The sequence below is a fragment of the Phodopus roborovskii genome, unplaced genomic scaffold (assembly GCF_943737965.1).
Source record: "Phodopus roborovskii unplaced genomic scaffold, PHOROB, whole genome shotgun sequence".
Taxonomy (NCBI): domain Eukaryota; kingdom Metazoa; phylum Chordata; class Mammalia; order Rodentia; family Cricetidae; genus Phodopus; species Phodopus roborovskii.
In genome coordinates this window covers 3,357,085-3,371,369 of record NW_026125546.1, presented here as the reverse complement: position 1 = coordinate 3,371,369, position 14,285 = coordinate 3,357,085, and the positions used below count along the sequence as shown (strand labels likewise).

At 39.5% G+C, this 14,285-nt stretch overlaps 1 protein-coding gene across 12 annotated transcripts in view; it reads left to right on the top strand.

The window, feature by feature from the left end:
• Dync1i1 (dynein cytoplasmic 1 intermediate chain 1) overlaps positions 1 to 14,285 on the top strand; it is a 480,988-nt gene that overhangs the window by 451,260 nt on the left and 15,443 nt on the right. For all 12 annotated transcript variants that reach the window (XM_051177158.1, XM_051177161.1, XM_051177156.1 and 9 more), the window contains 2 exons: positions 8,368 to 8,508; positions 12,558 to 12,683. In XM_051177158.1, the coding sequence (XP_051033115.1) occupies positions 8,368 to 8,508; positions 12,558 to 12,683 (267 nt within the window). The remainder of the gene's footprint in view (positions 1 to 8,367; positions 8,509 to 12,557; positions 12,684 to 14,285) is intronic.

Genomic DNA, 14,285 nt, shown 5'->3' with positions numbered 1-14,285 from the left:
GCCATGTCCCAGCTCAGCCTGTATGCATATTTCCTGTCCTTTACTTCCACAGCCCTCCTCAACATTCACCCATGAACACATGCTTTTGAGCTGCTGAATATTTATGCAGACATGTGTGACTAATTCATATAACTACAAACACTTTGGGGACTTAAAATTCACCCAGCTCACTGGGCTTTCTCATTGTGCAAAAAAGTAAAGGCTTTGGAAACCCTTTCTTTTGCTCTTTCAACCAGCAGGGAAGGGAAATGTTAGCCTGTATTTTAATGTTATACTGCACAGGTTACCTCCTAGGGAAATGTTAGCCTGTATTTTAATGTTATACTGCACAGGTTACCTCCTCAAGCATAGCCTTCTAAATAATTTCGTTGAGACGCACACCAGTTAGTTGTAAAATTAAAGGTTCCCTCCATCTAGGCCTCCTGCATTAATTATCATTTTACATCTAATATTGTAAGATAAATTAGAACTCATTTTTACCCCACAGTAGCTGTTTCGAGATCAAACAAATATAGGTCCATCTTGACGAGCCTTCTGTGATTTCTTCACTTTGCAAATTATCTAGAACAGAAAGTAATCCAAGGGATCATGTGGCCATTTACAATATCACCTCACCTCACATTGACCTCATGCTTAGTTCATGTTTGTTTCTTCAGTAGAAAGTAATTCCAGTTTGGCTAAATAGAAATAAAATAGTCATCAAATCTGTTGCAAAGATACTGCTAACTCAGGCAGAATGCTTTAAACTTCTACTTTTTAGGCTTCTCCATTCTGGTTCTCATCAAAATTAAAACAACTAAGTCCTATATTAGTATTAAATATTATACAAAAGATATAGTACATTTAATATAGGAGACATAAGCAAGACGAGCTAACTTACTCTGAAAATACATCCAAACACACACATACGCACACATGTATGCATACACACGCACATGGACAAGCACATTCACACACCTAAATGCTGCATTCTGATGCAGTGAACTCATCAATACCAGATCAGCTTTGATAATTGGCAAATACCAACTTAGACGGATCAGAAATAAATACAACGGGGGAATAAGAGTAGAATCAATTGTTAATTTGATATTTTTTAATTTGGGTATTTTCAACATTCATCATGAACTCACACTAGCTGTCGCTACCTGACAAGACTGAGCCTCTCAGAAAAACACCAGCAGGAGAAGGATTCGTGAGACACACCTCGCTACTAGACTTTCATAGTTCCTGCATTGCCGGTGGTGGTGGTAGCAGCAGCTCCGAAGCTGTTGTTGCTTAAGTGAGTAACTCCTCACCTATATTCATGTAAGCAACCCTAATTAAACACTGTGGGTCACCAGAGAAGTTTAAAAGGTATCAAAGTAGGAGGAGGATTTGTGAGAAGACATAGTTCAGTGGGAATGTAAGGGGGTAAAAGGGATTAATGGGGACAGGTAATTCTAGTAATATATACACATGATATGTATATTACTATATATAAGATATATCATATATATATTAATATGTGTGTGGGAAGAATGGATTTTAAAATTTGTGTAGGATTGATGGTATAAGTCAATTGAAAGAAACACAAAAATCTATGTTTCATCTCTAACACTGCATAAAACCAGAGGAGCAGGAATTCAAGGTCATCCCCAGCTACAAAGTTAGTTCCAGTTCAGCCATGGCTACCTGACACCCTGCCTCAAACAAGATCAACAATAAAAGAGAGTTTACATCTGTGATAGTTTGTAAGCCCGATGTCACAAATGTCGGGCCTTAAAGTGGAGATCGGCATTTAAAACTATTTCAGTGGAAATATTTTGCCGTGTAGCCTACTGGCTAGTAAAATACAGTTAGTTGTACAACTTGACATCTAAGTCATAATAAACACACAGAACTCAGGCTGGCAGACACTGACTGCTTTCTTCTTCTAATTCTCCATGACTTCCAGGCACAGACACCACCACAGATCTAGCTACTTTCGGGTGTGGTCCGTTCTCCCTCTTTGTCCCCTGCCCCCATTCCTTCAGAGAGATAGTCACATTTTCTCTCCATCCTTCTGGAGCTCTTTAATTATACTGACCCTCATGGATTTACAGGATGCTTTATTGCCTAACTGATATGATACTGAATACGAAGCACCTCTGCCATAGTAGTGACAGAGCTAAAAAAAATGTGCACCCAACGAAGGGGGCTCTTTTGAACCTACTCACCCCTTTCTGTTGCTCCACAATTCTCCCAAGAGAAAGAGAATGTAGCTTGGGAGGAGAAGCTGTTGAAGGAATGAAGCGACTCAGCTGACCCCAGTGTTGGAGACTCAATCCTCCTCCCTTCCCTGCCATTCCAAAGAGCAGCTACCCTGCTTAATGTTTCCACAGTGTGTCCATGAAATGTATGCCCCTACAATGCCAATTTTAAAGAGCCATGAGGTCAAGCTGACATTCATAAAACTGTCAGTGTGGGAAATGCTCCCTTTATGAATTGGGCAAAGCTTGTAGCTTTCCTCATAGCTTTGAACACTCACATACTAGTCAAAACCTGTGAATATGTGTACATTTTTTTTTTATGGATAATTGGGCTCTTTATTGGTGGCGCCTCCTGGATTAGGAGGATTCTTCCATGCAAATAAGCTGGAGAGGAAGGCAGAGCAACAAAGAACGCCTTTCATGTGGCTTCAGCTCTCACTCAGTTAACTACATTTGGATAGAGACAAACGTCGAGTACCTGGATGTCCATAATTTGTTTTAGAACAGCTAGTTCATATGGAAGGCTTTACACAGTTTTTGTTAATGACCAAAAACAATATACTGGCCTGTTTTATACGTTCTATTGAGAATAGTTTACCCAAAGTGTTGCTGTCTATGCTCCAGCTCCTGTACCTGAAGACAAGTCATCAGGCTGGTATCATGTGCATGATATTTAGTAAGAGGTCACAGAAATTAAGGTATACTTTGTGCATTTGAAAGACCTCAAATTAAGTTGCATATGAAAATTTCCAATGATGTTACTGATTTCCAACACCTTTCGGGGTCCAACAGTGTTGGTTTCTTTGGTTTGATTTGTGAGTTTTGGTTTATTTGTTTGTTTAACCACTTTCTTTTATGGTAGAGGCATCCATTTGTGTGAGCCTAAAGTCTTGGGGTCCTTTGGTAGTGTTTTCTTTCTTAAAGTGATACTGCAACTTTGATGCTTCCTGAAAGAACTGGCTGACTCTTTATTTTAGTCACTTCACAGGGACCCACAGAAAAATTTTTGGAGGATATTTTCATGTTACTCGTCTTGGTCATCATTCTCTTGAAAGAGGACATTGTTTCTATGTGGTACCCATTTGTTTTCGGTCCACTTCAGAACTCAGGGTTAGAAACTGTATTATTAGTTTTTCTGCCCTTTACCCTATCTGTCTGAGTAGCACCCCATACAAAATAACCCATCCCCAACAAAAGAACTGTTTGCAGGTCAGGTACCTTTTTTTTTTTTTTTTTTTTTTTTTTTTTGTCTGCTTGGAAAGTTCATCATTTGGAAACCAGCCCAACCTCAATAAGCACATAGGGTGTTTGAGGCTGTCTGGAAGTATTATAACACAAACCTTTCTATTCCCTGCCTTCGGAGGACTAAATTCTTCATAAATGAAGAAGACAAAGAACACAGAGGAAAATGTCATGTCAGTCTCAGTAATCTCAGTGTGAACAGAAAGCCACCCCATGGCAATCATTTCTGAATCAGCAGTTTGGAGAATGGGCAAGTCTATTGGTTGTTTGCTTATAAAGCATAGCCAAGTTCTAGAGTCTTCACTGCAGAATGCTGCATATTGGGAAGTTTGGTTTCTTTAAACAAATTTCACTGCCTGATTCTTTAATGCAAATTCAGTATTTCTTATTTTTCAGTTGATCAAAGAGAAAAGCTATTACTATTCCCATTACTCCAATTTCTTGGTTTTACCTTATTGTTTCACTAAGTTGCAAATTCTAGAGAGCATTTAAAATTGTTTAAACTGTTCATAGACTGTGATCCAAGTTCTATGAACATCACGTAAGACAGATTGTGTTATAATAGATTCCATCGAGCAGCCCTTTAGAAAAACAAACTTTCCTGCACACTCTATTTCAGTCCATCTTTGCTGCTGAGAAACGTGGTACACAGCAGAACCATCCCAGAATCAGAAAGGAGAACCCAGCCTCAGGACACCAGCTCCCATCTTACACATAAGAAAACTAACGTTTCAAGGAATGAGATGAAATTGTCCAAGTCCTGCAGCTTTTCCCTGCCTTCCATGACCTTTCTGCCTGGTCCTAGCTTTGCTACTCCTGGCTCTCAGCTGCCATCATTGTAGCCGTTACCAGAGGCACCCAGTCAGAAAACTGTATCTGAGTCTTTTCCCTTTTTGCTCTCTTTACTCTACTTTCCAAGGCACACCCTTGCTGTGCTCTTCAGGCTAAAAGACAGTTCCCATTCCATCTAGCACGTAAGAGAAAATTTTCCTGTCTTCCCACCAAACGACCCCTCAGAAGTGTGGGTGATACCCTAAATGGCATTAATAACTAGGTTAGGGGGAGAAAAACAGAAATAATTATTTAACTGTTTATACAAGTTTTTACTATGTGCTCAGGAAACATTGGTTGAATTGCACAGAAGGGTGAAGAACAGAGGTAATAGATTTACTTTTATTTTTCTGTAGACACTAAAGACCCTAGAGGGAATGCAAATAGACGATGTGCTTAACAACTAGAAACCCTAAGACCAAAACCTACCTCCCACCCTCCACAACCTACTTACTTTCCTGAGCTGTAATTTTCTTTTCCATAAACAACATGTACCTTACAGAAATTTTATGCAGATTAAGTCAGACAATGTGTGTGCAGAGCCTGGCCCACAGCAAACCTTCTTTTGGGCCCTTCACATCACTTGGTGCTGGCCGATCACTAGCTCTGTTTGAACATCAGCAAATTGAAAGCAAGCTGGGTTGCATAGCTTCATGTGTTCTATTGGAGTCACACAACTGGAGATCCGAGGAAACCTAGGGGCTTGAGGTTTCATTTCGGTGGCATGTGCCACACATGCACAGGGTGTGGATGACGACCTCTTCTGTTTCCTTTTTTCCACACATCGCATTTGCAAGGGAAACGTGCAGGTGAAGGGGGTTTGTCTAGTGAAATTTGACTGCTTTGCAAAACACTGTCTACGGCAACACGCTGTGGAGCAATATTTAGTTAACTAAACGACCTCGGTACTTTCTGGAGTAAATGTTTAAAATCATGAAGCCTCTGTGGCTTTGATATACACAAAGGATACTGTGAGAGTCCTTCTCAAAGTGATTGGTGGTGTTTGTTCCCACACCATCCTTTCGCAATCTGTGGTATTCTAAAATCAATACCCAAGCCCCAGTGAGCCATAAAAAGTTTGTGATCCCTGAAATTTATGTTTCACAAACTTAAAAGCAGTCTGCTTGGGATTAGGTGCTTTCAGTGTATTTTATGAAAATGTTAAGATTTCATGACATTAATGCTTATCATGCATTTTTAAAACTATGAATTTAAAGCAATCTTTAATAATGCTATCCTTGGAGACAAAATGAAATAAAATGATAAAATACTTTATTGAACAAAGTATAATTACTATTCAAAATAGCACTAGTATACAAAATGGCATTTCTGCACGTGCGTTTTATGCCTATGCAGGACATGGGACCTACTGGTCCACAGATAGGAGTCCAGATGTTGTAGTAATGAGCTCAGGAAGTTTCCCAACCCATGAACTTATGAAGGTTAAACAGCCTTTGAGAATGTAAACCCTCTTTCTCTTTTCCAAGCACACACCTACCGTAGCCAAGCATGACTTCCAAGGCGACTTTTGTAGTAGAAGGTTCAGCCTTGGGGGCTACAGGGGAGGAGAAAACTGCAGGAAGGCAAGAAAAGAATAGTATTTCAATCAATATGATGAACGGCAAAAAAAAAAAAAAAAAAAAGAAGAAGAAGAAGAAAAAGAAAGAAAGAAAAAAAAGAAAAAAGAAAAAAGAAAAAAAAATGAGGGAAGTTATTTCCAGATGTTTCAAAAGTGTTGTCTCCAGAACAGACTCTAATTTTTACTGAACTTCTCAGTAAAGAAAATATAAAAAAGAAAAAGAGGAAGCATCCTATAAAAGTTAGCAGAATAAGTTATTAAGGGGATTGGCATGCCTTCTGATGACAGCTCCTTGGAGAGTGATTGTTTCAAGCTGGGGGAGGGTTAGTTGATCAAAACAATAATGGCAGGTGTATTGTATGTTTATTGCATGTCTGTATGAGTATCCATATCGACAGCTCTGTGTGCTCAGTTGTACTGTTGGCTGAGGGAATGAGAGGACACTGAGAATCCACTCAGGTTTGTCTTAGCTGCTATCAACTTTAAAAGAAATGCACTATATTCTCTAACAATAGTGATGAGTTACCTATAAAATCAAGAGTCTGTGCTAACATTTTTTTTCTCTTTTGCAACGAGTTAGATTGTAATGTATACAACTATCAGAGAAGGATCAGATATTCCATACTTTCTTTTTCATATATGTAACAGAAAATGATACGATCATGCTATTAGGTAATAACTTGGCACTTGAATTTTCTGGAAAAAGTTTGAATTATGTAATACAGACAGTGAGAGGAAGATGTAAGTAAGTAGCCGATAAGCAAATAATTTTGGCTTCTAATCATATTGCAGACATTAAATGGAAAACATTTTTTGTGTAAAAATTGCAGGGTAATAACATGCAGGACTATAAGACAAATGTCTAGTTTATTCCTTTGTGGTGTTTCAATGACAAACATTGTTTTCAAATTATACTCCTTCACAGACAGTTTTGAAGTTACAAATATGATGCATCTATCTTCTATAGAAACACTCCAAACACACACACACACACACACACACACACACACACACACACACACTCACACTCACTCCACTGGCCCAACCTGTGTTGCTTCAAACTAAACTTCGTTTGCATCAAACTAGTGACCTTTAAATGTCGAAAAATGCAAATAATAGAAAGAAATCAATTATAGTCACTACCATAGCAAGCTGTTGCATTGTATTTAGGTTAAAGAACTGGTTTCCTCCACTTCAATTTCGGCACATTTGCTCTGGGCTTTTTGCGTGCACAAGCAGCTCGCATTGGCAGTTCACTCTGATATTTGGAGCTGATTCCCTACAGATGTGTTCTTTGAATATCCAAAGCAGAAAGGATTTGATTGTTATATTGTGTGTTATCTTTTCTTGATCTTACCACCCTGGCCTGTGTAGACATTCCATAGAGCCTGAGAAGTGACTACAGACAGCTGACTGGAGGAAGAAGACAAAAATTCCCATTGTTTAGATTTCTGTCAGAGGATACAAGAATAGTTAATTTCTTTTATCTCTGGGGCTTTCATTATCATTTAAATTTCATTTTACATTAATTGATCAGGGATTAGTAAAGCCATTATGCAGAAATTAGAATAAGACAAGCCAGATGGAATGAATAATTCATAGAGTCCAATTACGTTTTATTTCTGGTGTACTTTCAAACTTGCCTCTGACTTCTGCGCTATTTTGATGTGACAATATTCACTGGAAATCAAGTGTGCCGTTTTAATTTATTATATCCCTCTGGAGTGGAGGCATTTGTATGCAGTGGAAGAATGTTCAGTGTTTCCCCTCAGAACATCAACTTTAGGGGGCCTAGAAATCCTCAGTGATTTGGAAAGGATGGTGTATTTTCTGTGTTAAGTTCAGCGGTTCTACAATGAGCTACATCACTCCATTTGGTTCAGGTAAACTAACCCTGAAAGCTAGTGAGGCTAGGGTATCGAATGGCGATTCCTACTTTCCTATAAAAGCTGAAACCCTCTTACAGGTATTTGTTCCCTCTCCTTGCCCCAAAGGAAGCGTTAAAATATGAATTTGGCCTTTAGTTGGACTGGAAGCGGTCACCGTTGCTGCAGCAACAAGCGAGGACCACTAAGTGGCAGACGTTGCCTTCAGTGCAGAATCAGGGTACCCAGGGACCGCCCGAGCTTCGGAGCATCCACTGCTGGATTCAGGCTCCCTCCGACTTGCACAGCTTGGCCCCGCAAGAATTCTAACCTAATGGCAGTCGCGTCCACCTGTCTGGAATGTCGCTTACAACTGTGTCTGAAACCGCCTCACTCCGTAGGTCCGGCCCCGGCCCATTCAGAGTATCCCCCACCCCCCGGGATTTATTTATGCCACTGGACAGTTGTAGTCACATTAAAGCTCCGGTTCACCTTCTCGAGGACTTTCATCTCGGGAAGTTTTATGACACTTGGTGAATGTGCAAAGTTTTTAATTAGGCTCTCTAGACAGCCCGAGGCGGCAGCAGCGCCACTAAGTCTTCACGGTCTCTCTGCTTTACAGCACAACAAGCCGCTCTACTCCTTTGAAGACAATGCAGACTATGTGTACGATGTCATGTGGTCCCCTGTGCATCCCGCGCTCTTTGCCTGCGTGGACGGGATGGGGCGCTTGGACCTCTGGAACCTCAACAGTGACACCGAGGTGAGCAGTGCAGGCATCCGGGCCCAGGCTGGGAGGGGGCACCCGGGGCCACTCTGCAGTCTGATTTTTCCTGGGGAAAACAAACAAACAAACAAAAAATGGCCTTTTGTGGACAACCCCTCCAATTGCCTCTGGGCTGTGCCCTGTGTTCCCCACCCCATCCCCGCCCCCCCCCCCATTCCTTGAATATCCACAAGGGAACCAGAAGATGCTTTGCCCAAACTCCAAGTTACTTCATTCCTCAACTGTGGAAGATCTTAGTAGATGATTGCTGACATGGCACATGTCACACACACACACACACACACACACACACACACACACACACACTTTTTTTTTTTTCAAGAGCACAAGGTTTATTCACACCTTTCCCTAAGGAACAGGACACCCGGTGTTGAAATAACTGTGTTGGCAGACACTTGGAAAAGAAAGCTTGTGTGGATGCTGTTTTTAGATGGATTGTTGAAATGGGGTGACTATGTCAATGTTGGCTATTTGTACAATTCCTGTTTTGACTCCATAAAATATGATTCTTTTCACTGCTGTCTGTTGAGATCTAACATTCATTTAATTTTTACCAAGGAAATATTCCTTGTCTACAATATTGAACTTCAAGGCAGTAGTGTCTAACTTTGAACATGTATACAAAACATGTTTTTTTTTTAAATTGGGATTTTAACGTGTCACATCTAAAGCCATTAACGAGTGAAAAATGCCTATTTCTAAAAAAGAAAAAAAAAGAGTTGACAATTAAATAATTATTTTTAAAGTGTATATCATCTGCTTTGTTCCTTTTTTCAGTCCCTCAAGATTATTGAGGGTCTTAGTCAGAGCCCGTGGATTTTGTTGTTGTTGTTGTTGTTATTATCGAAGGAACATGAATATTATATGTCCCAAAATGGCTTCTGCATCATTTCTTGGTTTTGGGTTTGGAGAGCTCTCCCTAAATACAAATATCCAGGTAAAGAATACATGGTGGGAAATTACATCAAGGAAAGCAAGTCTTTTGAAGTGCTTGGAGCAGGAAGCTGTTCGGGCTTTTTAATTAAGGATCCTACAGCTGGAGGACATGAAGGAGCGGGGCATGAGTGTAGGGTTTTGTGCTTTTTTTTTTTTTTTTTTTTTGTGGAAGGGGGCATGGAAATTCCCTTCAGGTGGTGTTGCATCTGGGCATCTTTAAGGGCACAGATACCTGCAACTATCACCTTTTAAAAGTATTTCCATTGCAGCCTATTTCTCCTTTTACTTCCAAGAACTATGTGACAGGGAAGTTATGTAACACATCTTTGAAAATAATCAAAAGGCATGAGTGAGATGCCCATCATTTGGGATGTTGAAATGTTTATAACATCGTTGCTTTTAATAGTAAAATGCTATTACCTTACGTTGTAATGGCTTCCCAAAGTCTTTCATCACTGTTGATTAAAATCATATTGCTTCTATTTACTAGGAGAAATTCACCCAAAGCAACCAAAAAACAAACCTTTTCCAGATTGATTAGGGAGTTTGCTGTATCAGAAAGCAGGCTGAGCTGAGGTGAAGTTTGCATGACATCCGGCTGCAAAGCCTAGGAAGGGATGGAGAGGTCCACACCCTCCTTAATTACTCCCATCTAACTTTGTTGAGGGTTTTTGTTTTGTTTTGTTTTTTAACAGAAAAAAAAAAGTGATGTCGTGACATTGCCTACTCTTTCTGTGGGTGTCAAAGAGAGAAACACTGAGGAGTTTTATGGTTAACATTTAAAAACTTAGGGTTGGTCACACATGCTGTTGGGCTTTGTGACAAGCGTGGGTCTGCTTTCACAGTGACAGTAAAAATACACGGAGCTTGACTCCATTACCTCACACTTTTAAAGCCCTCCTATTCTTTTCATCTTTAGGCAAGTTGGGTAATATTTTTCAGGGATAAGTCAGATTAGGAAATAGATTTGTTTAAAAAAAAAAAAAGACTGTGGGAGCCTAAATAAATTCCCAGCCTATTTTGTTGTTCCTCAAATTTATTATACATTTAAACTGATTTGTTCCTGCTGCTCCTGTGCAAAAATGTCTTGTATACCTTTGATGCGACTGGCTTTTCCTTCTTAGTAATTTGTGCTATATACATCTTGTATTTGCAATTAAAATGACTGTTCCCAAAGACGTGAGAATACTTAGGAAATCAAAGTTGAAAGTAAGACATATTCATAGGCCATGTGGATTATTTTAATACACACTCATTCACATCTGAACTTCAAATACCACTTAAATTAATGCATATATATTAATGCATTCTTCAGTTACTTGTTAATTTTTAGCATGCACTATAGGCTGTGATAACCTATTTTTATATTTTATTGTATTTTATAACTGTGAAAAAGAAAGTATTTTGCATGTTGTTTAAAACAGACTTCAGTTTGCTATATTGCTTATGCTTCCAATAAACTAATTTCTTTAGAAACACAGTAGGCATTGTTTTAACTGTTTGAGACAGTTGGGGGTTTTTTAGTAATTTACTTTGTAGCTATGTTTGTAGAAGATTAAGCGTTTTACTCAACTTTTAGATTATTCAAGGTAAAATTTGATATTGAACATGGAAACTCCTATATGATTCTACTGAGTTACGGTGTTAAAGATGAACTCTGAAGGTTCCAGAGCTGAGTCATGAATTAGTTTTCAGGCTAGCACAACTAATAATAAAGTGTATTGACAGAATTATAGTCTATCTAAATTCACATTGTTTTTATTCTTTGCAAGGTTTGGTTAAAAATTCAGACTCTGGCTTGCACAGCAGGCACCTTTATTGTAGAAATTGAGTATGTTTTAAAAAATGAGCTGGCGATTTTTACTTTACATTTTTGTTCACAATTGACATGCAATGATTTAAGCAGGTGAAAAGAATTTTTATTGATTTCAAGATGAAGTTTAAACATAGATTCTTACATATGATGGAGTTTGTATTGCTATTTTAAAGATAGGTATTGGCTCAATAGTTTCATATAAACAGATGGTTTCAATCCATGAGCAGCTGAATGCCGGGGTGCTAAGCCACAGTACATGTCATGTTTCCATGTTGGTGAATCACATTTATTGGGCACAGGTCTCACACGGTGGCAGGAGATGCTCTCTTTTAATCGTTTTTCCCTTTTTCTTTTAACATGAACCATTTTCTTTCTTAATGGCATGTTGTCACTTCCTATCCAACATTCTTATAGAAGGCCCAGGAGCTCTAAACAGTTATAAACTTCCAACCTTGAAGACAAGAGGACACACACTGAAAAAGAGGTCTCAACTGACTCAAAACCCTTCCCCCACACACTAAGGTTCTTGCAGCAAACAAATGGCTGTGGGTTCTACTACAGTGCTGCTGGCACACTGTGATCATGACTAATAGCCCAGTTATCAGTGCTTCTGGATTTCCAGGGTTAATTAAAACACATAGTACACATAGATAACTACATGGTAATGGGGTGTCATCGTATGGGCAGTGCTAAAGTTATGGGCCGTTCTCTGTATCTGTCGTGATATCGCCACCTGGAGAAAGAAGAAAATGAAAGGGGGAGAATTTAAGACCCTTCAAGCCTTGGCCGTGTGCACTTCCTTTCTGCTGACCACCCACTCCCTGGTGAGGTTGATAAATGGGATAATATCAGTGCGAGTATGCTCACGTTTTCTTAAAGACTCGCGTTATTTATTGTTCCCTCGCCTATTGTAGATCCTCAGTAAACAGGAGCATCTCCCCCCCCCCACCTTGACATATCCCACATGATCTGGATGGTCAAGCATCATGTGTATCTGTCATGCTTGTGTGCTGTACAGACACCTGACAAAATCCACACAGATATACCTTGACTGTGGGAAAAAAATGTCCCTTCTTTGTTAGTATCCCTCCTTTCTACCCTTCAGGTCAATGGAGCATATGATTCTAGAACAATGAGTCCCGTTCACTCTTGTGCAGGGGATGGATATGGCTTCATGCACAGGAAGGTGCCTGTGACTCATGGAGAAAAACACACCTGTAGATTAGTATACTTAAAGTCATATTCCTTTTTGTGTCGTTAACCCCTTTGTCAGGTGCCAACAGCAAGTGTGGCCATTGAGGGGGCGTCTGCCCTAAACCGTGTTCGTTGGGCACAAGGCGGCAAAGAAGTTGCTGTGGGAGACTCAGAAGGTCGCATTTGGATCTATGATGTTGGAGAGGTACGTGTTTGGAGCGCTTTGTTTTGTTTTATTGTTCTGTTTGAGGAGAGGAGATTGGCTTGTGTATCCACTTTAAAGACCTACCAAAATTATTAACAAGACTTTCTGGGCCACAAGAACCCTCTTGGTTGCATTTGCAAATTTCCATTGAGTTTGTAAACACTTCCTTGGGGCCTAATTTGGCCTGTGTCTCTATGCACAGGACACTTTAGTTAATGATCTGGACTCTTCCTATTTGTGCTGTGGAAACCCCAGCTTACCAGACAGGGACACATGGCAAGACACACTAAAGCTTGCCAAACTCATAATGTTAAGATTGAAATTGAGCCAGGCATTGGTGGCTCACACCTTTAGTCCCAGCACTGGGGAGGCAGAGGCAGATGGATCTCTGTGAGTTCGAGGCCACCCTGGTCTACAGAGCTAGTTCTAGGACAGGCTCCAAAGAAATACAGAGAAACCCCGTCTCAAAAAACAAAACAAAATTGAAATTGAAATTTGTTATTTACTCTGAGAAGTTGTAGTTAGTGTACTTGGTCAAAATCACAGCACTTGATGGTACACACATTTAATCCCAGCCCTCAAAAGGCAGAGGCATGCAGATCTCTGTGAGTTTAAGACCTGTCTGGTCTATAAAATGAGTTCCAGGACAGCCTCCAAAACCCAGTCTCCAAAAAAAAAAAAAAAAAAAAAAAAAAAAAAAAAAAAAACCACAGCACTTAAGTACAGTGCTACCAATTAAAAAGGCTGAGATTAATCATGTTTTATACCATTTATGACATATGAGATTTCTGTCTCTTTCGGCACATCTTATTTATGATGTATAAAGTATGGTGAATATCATGTCATGGGATGTATCAATGAGAAAAAATAATGCATCTTTTACTCCAGAACAGTCTTGAATCTGTGGCCTATATTTACTTTTCATATACATACATGCATACATACATACATAGTTGTCTTTTACTTCTTGATGAAGTAGTGATAAAAGACCTTGATTTCTGGTGAGATTGAGTGTTTTATTTTGTTTGTTTTCCCTTAAAGACAAAAAATACCAGAAAAACAAGTAAGCGTGTTGTATAAAGTTGCTTAGACATAATTTGGATCTAACATTTGCATTCCAAAGAAGAAATAGACCATGTTCATATGTACAGTGTCAGAGGCCTAGGAAGTCCTCTGTGACTACCTTGTGGACTAGCTTACCTGATGATACTGAGAAAGGATCTCCATGATTTCACCAATCAGTGTCCTGGGACTTTGACAATCCCAGATAGTTTGTTCAGTAGTGGAGCTTTTGATGGCATATTATGTGGTGTTCTTCAGCTGATTATGTCCAAACAAGCTAGATATTGTTTTTAGATTTCATCTGGGCATAGAAACTGAATAACTTTAGAGATGAGGCTCTCTATCCTAGCATGCAAAAAGGCTAAGTAAAACAGTTAAGCATCTCTTGGTTGTCCTGCATTTAGACACTCTTCCCTGCCATGGTTACTCCTGATTGCCACAAGTTAAGACATGTAAAATGACAAATGCTATCAACACTGGCCTCCATGGTGAAGCTCCAGGTGCCCTACAGCTTGGAGTCTGGGAGAAAGGCTGATATTT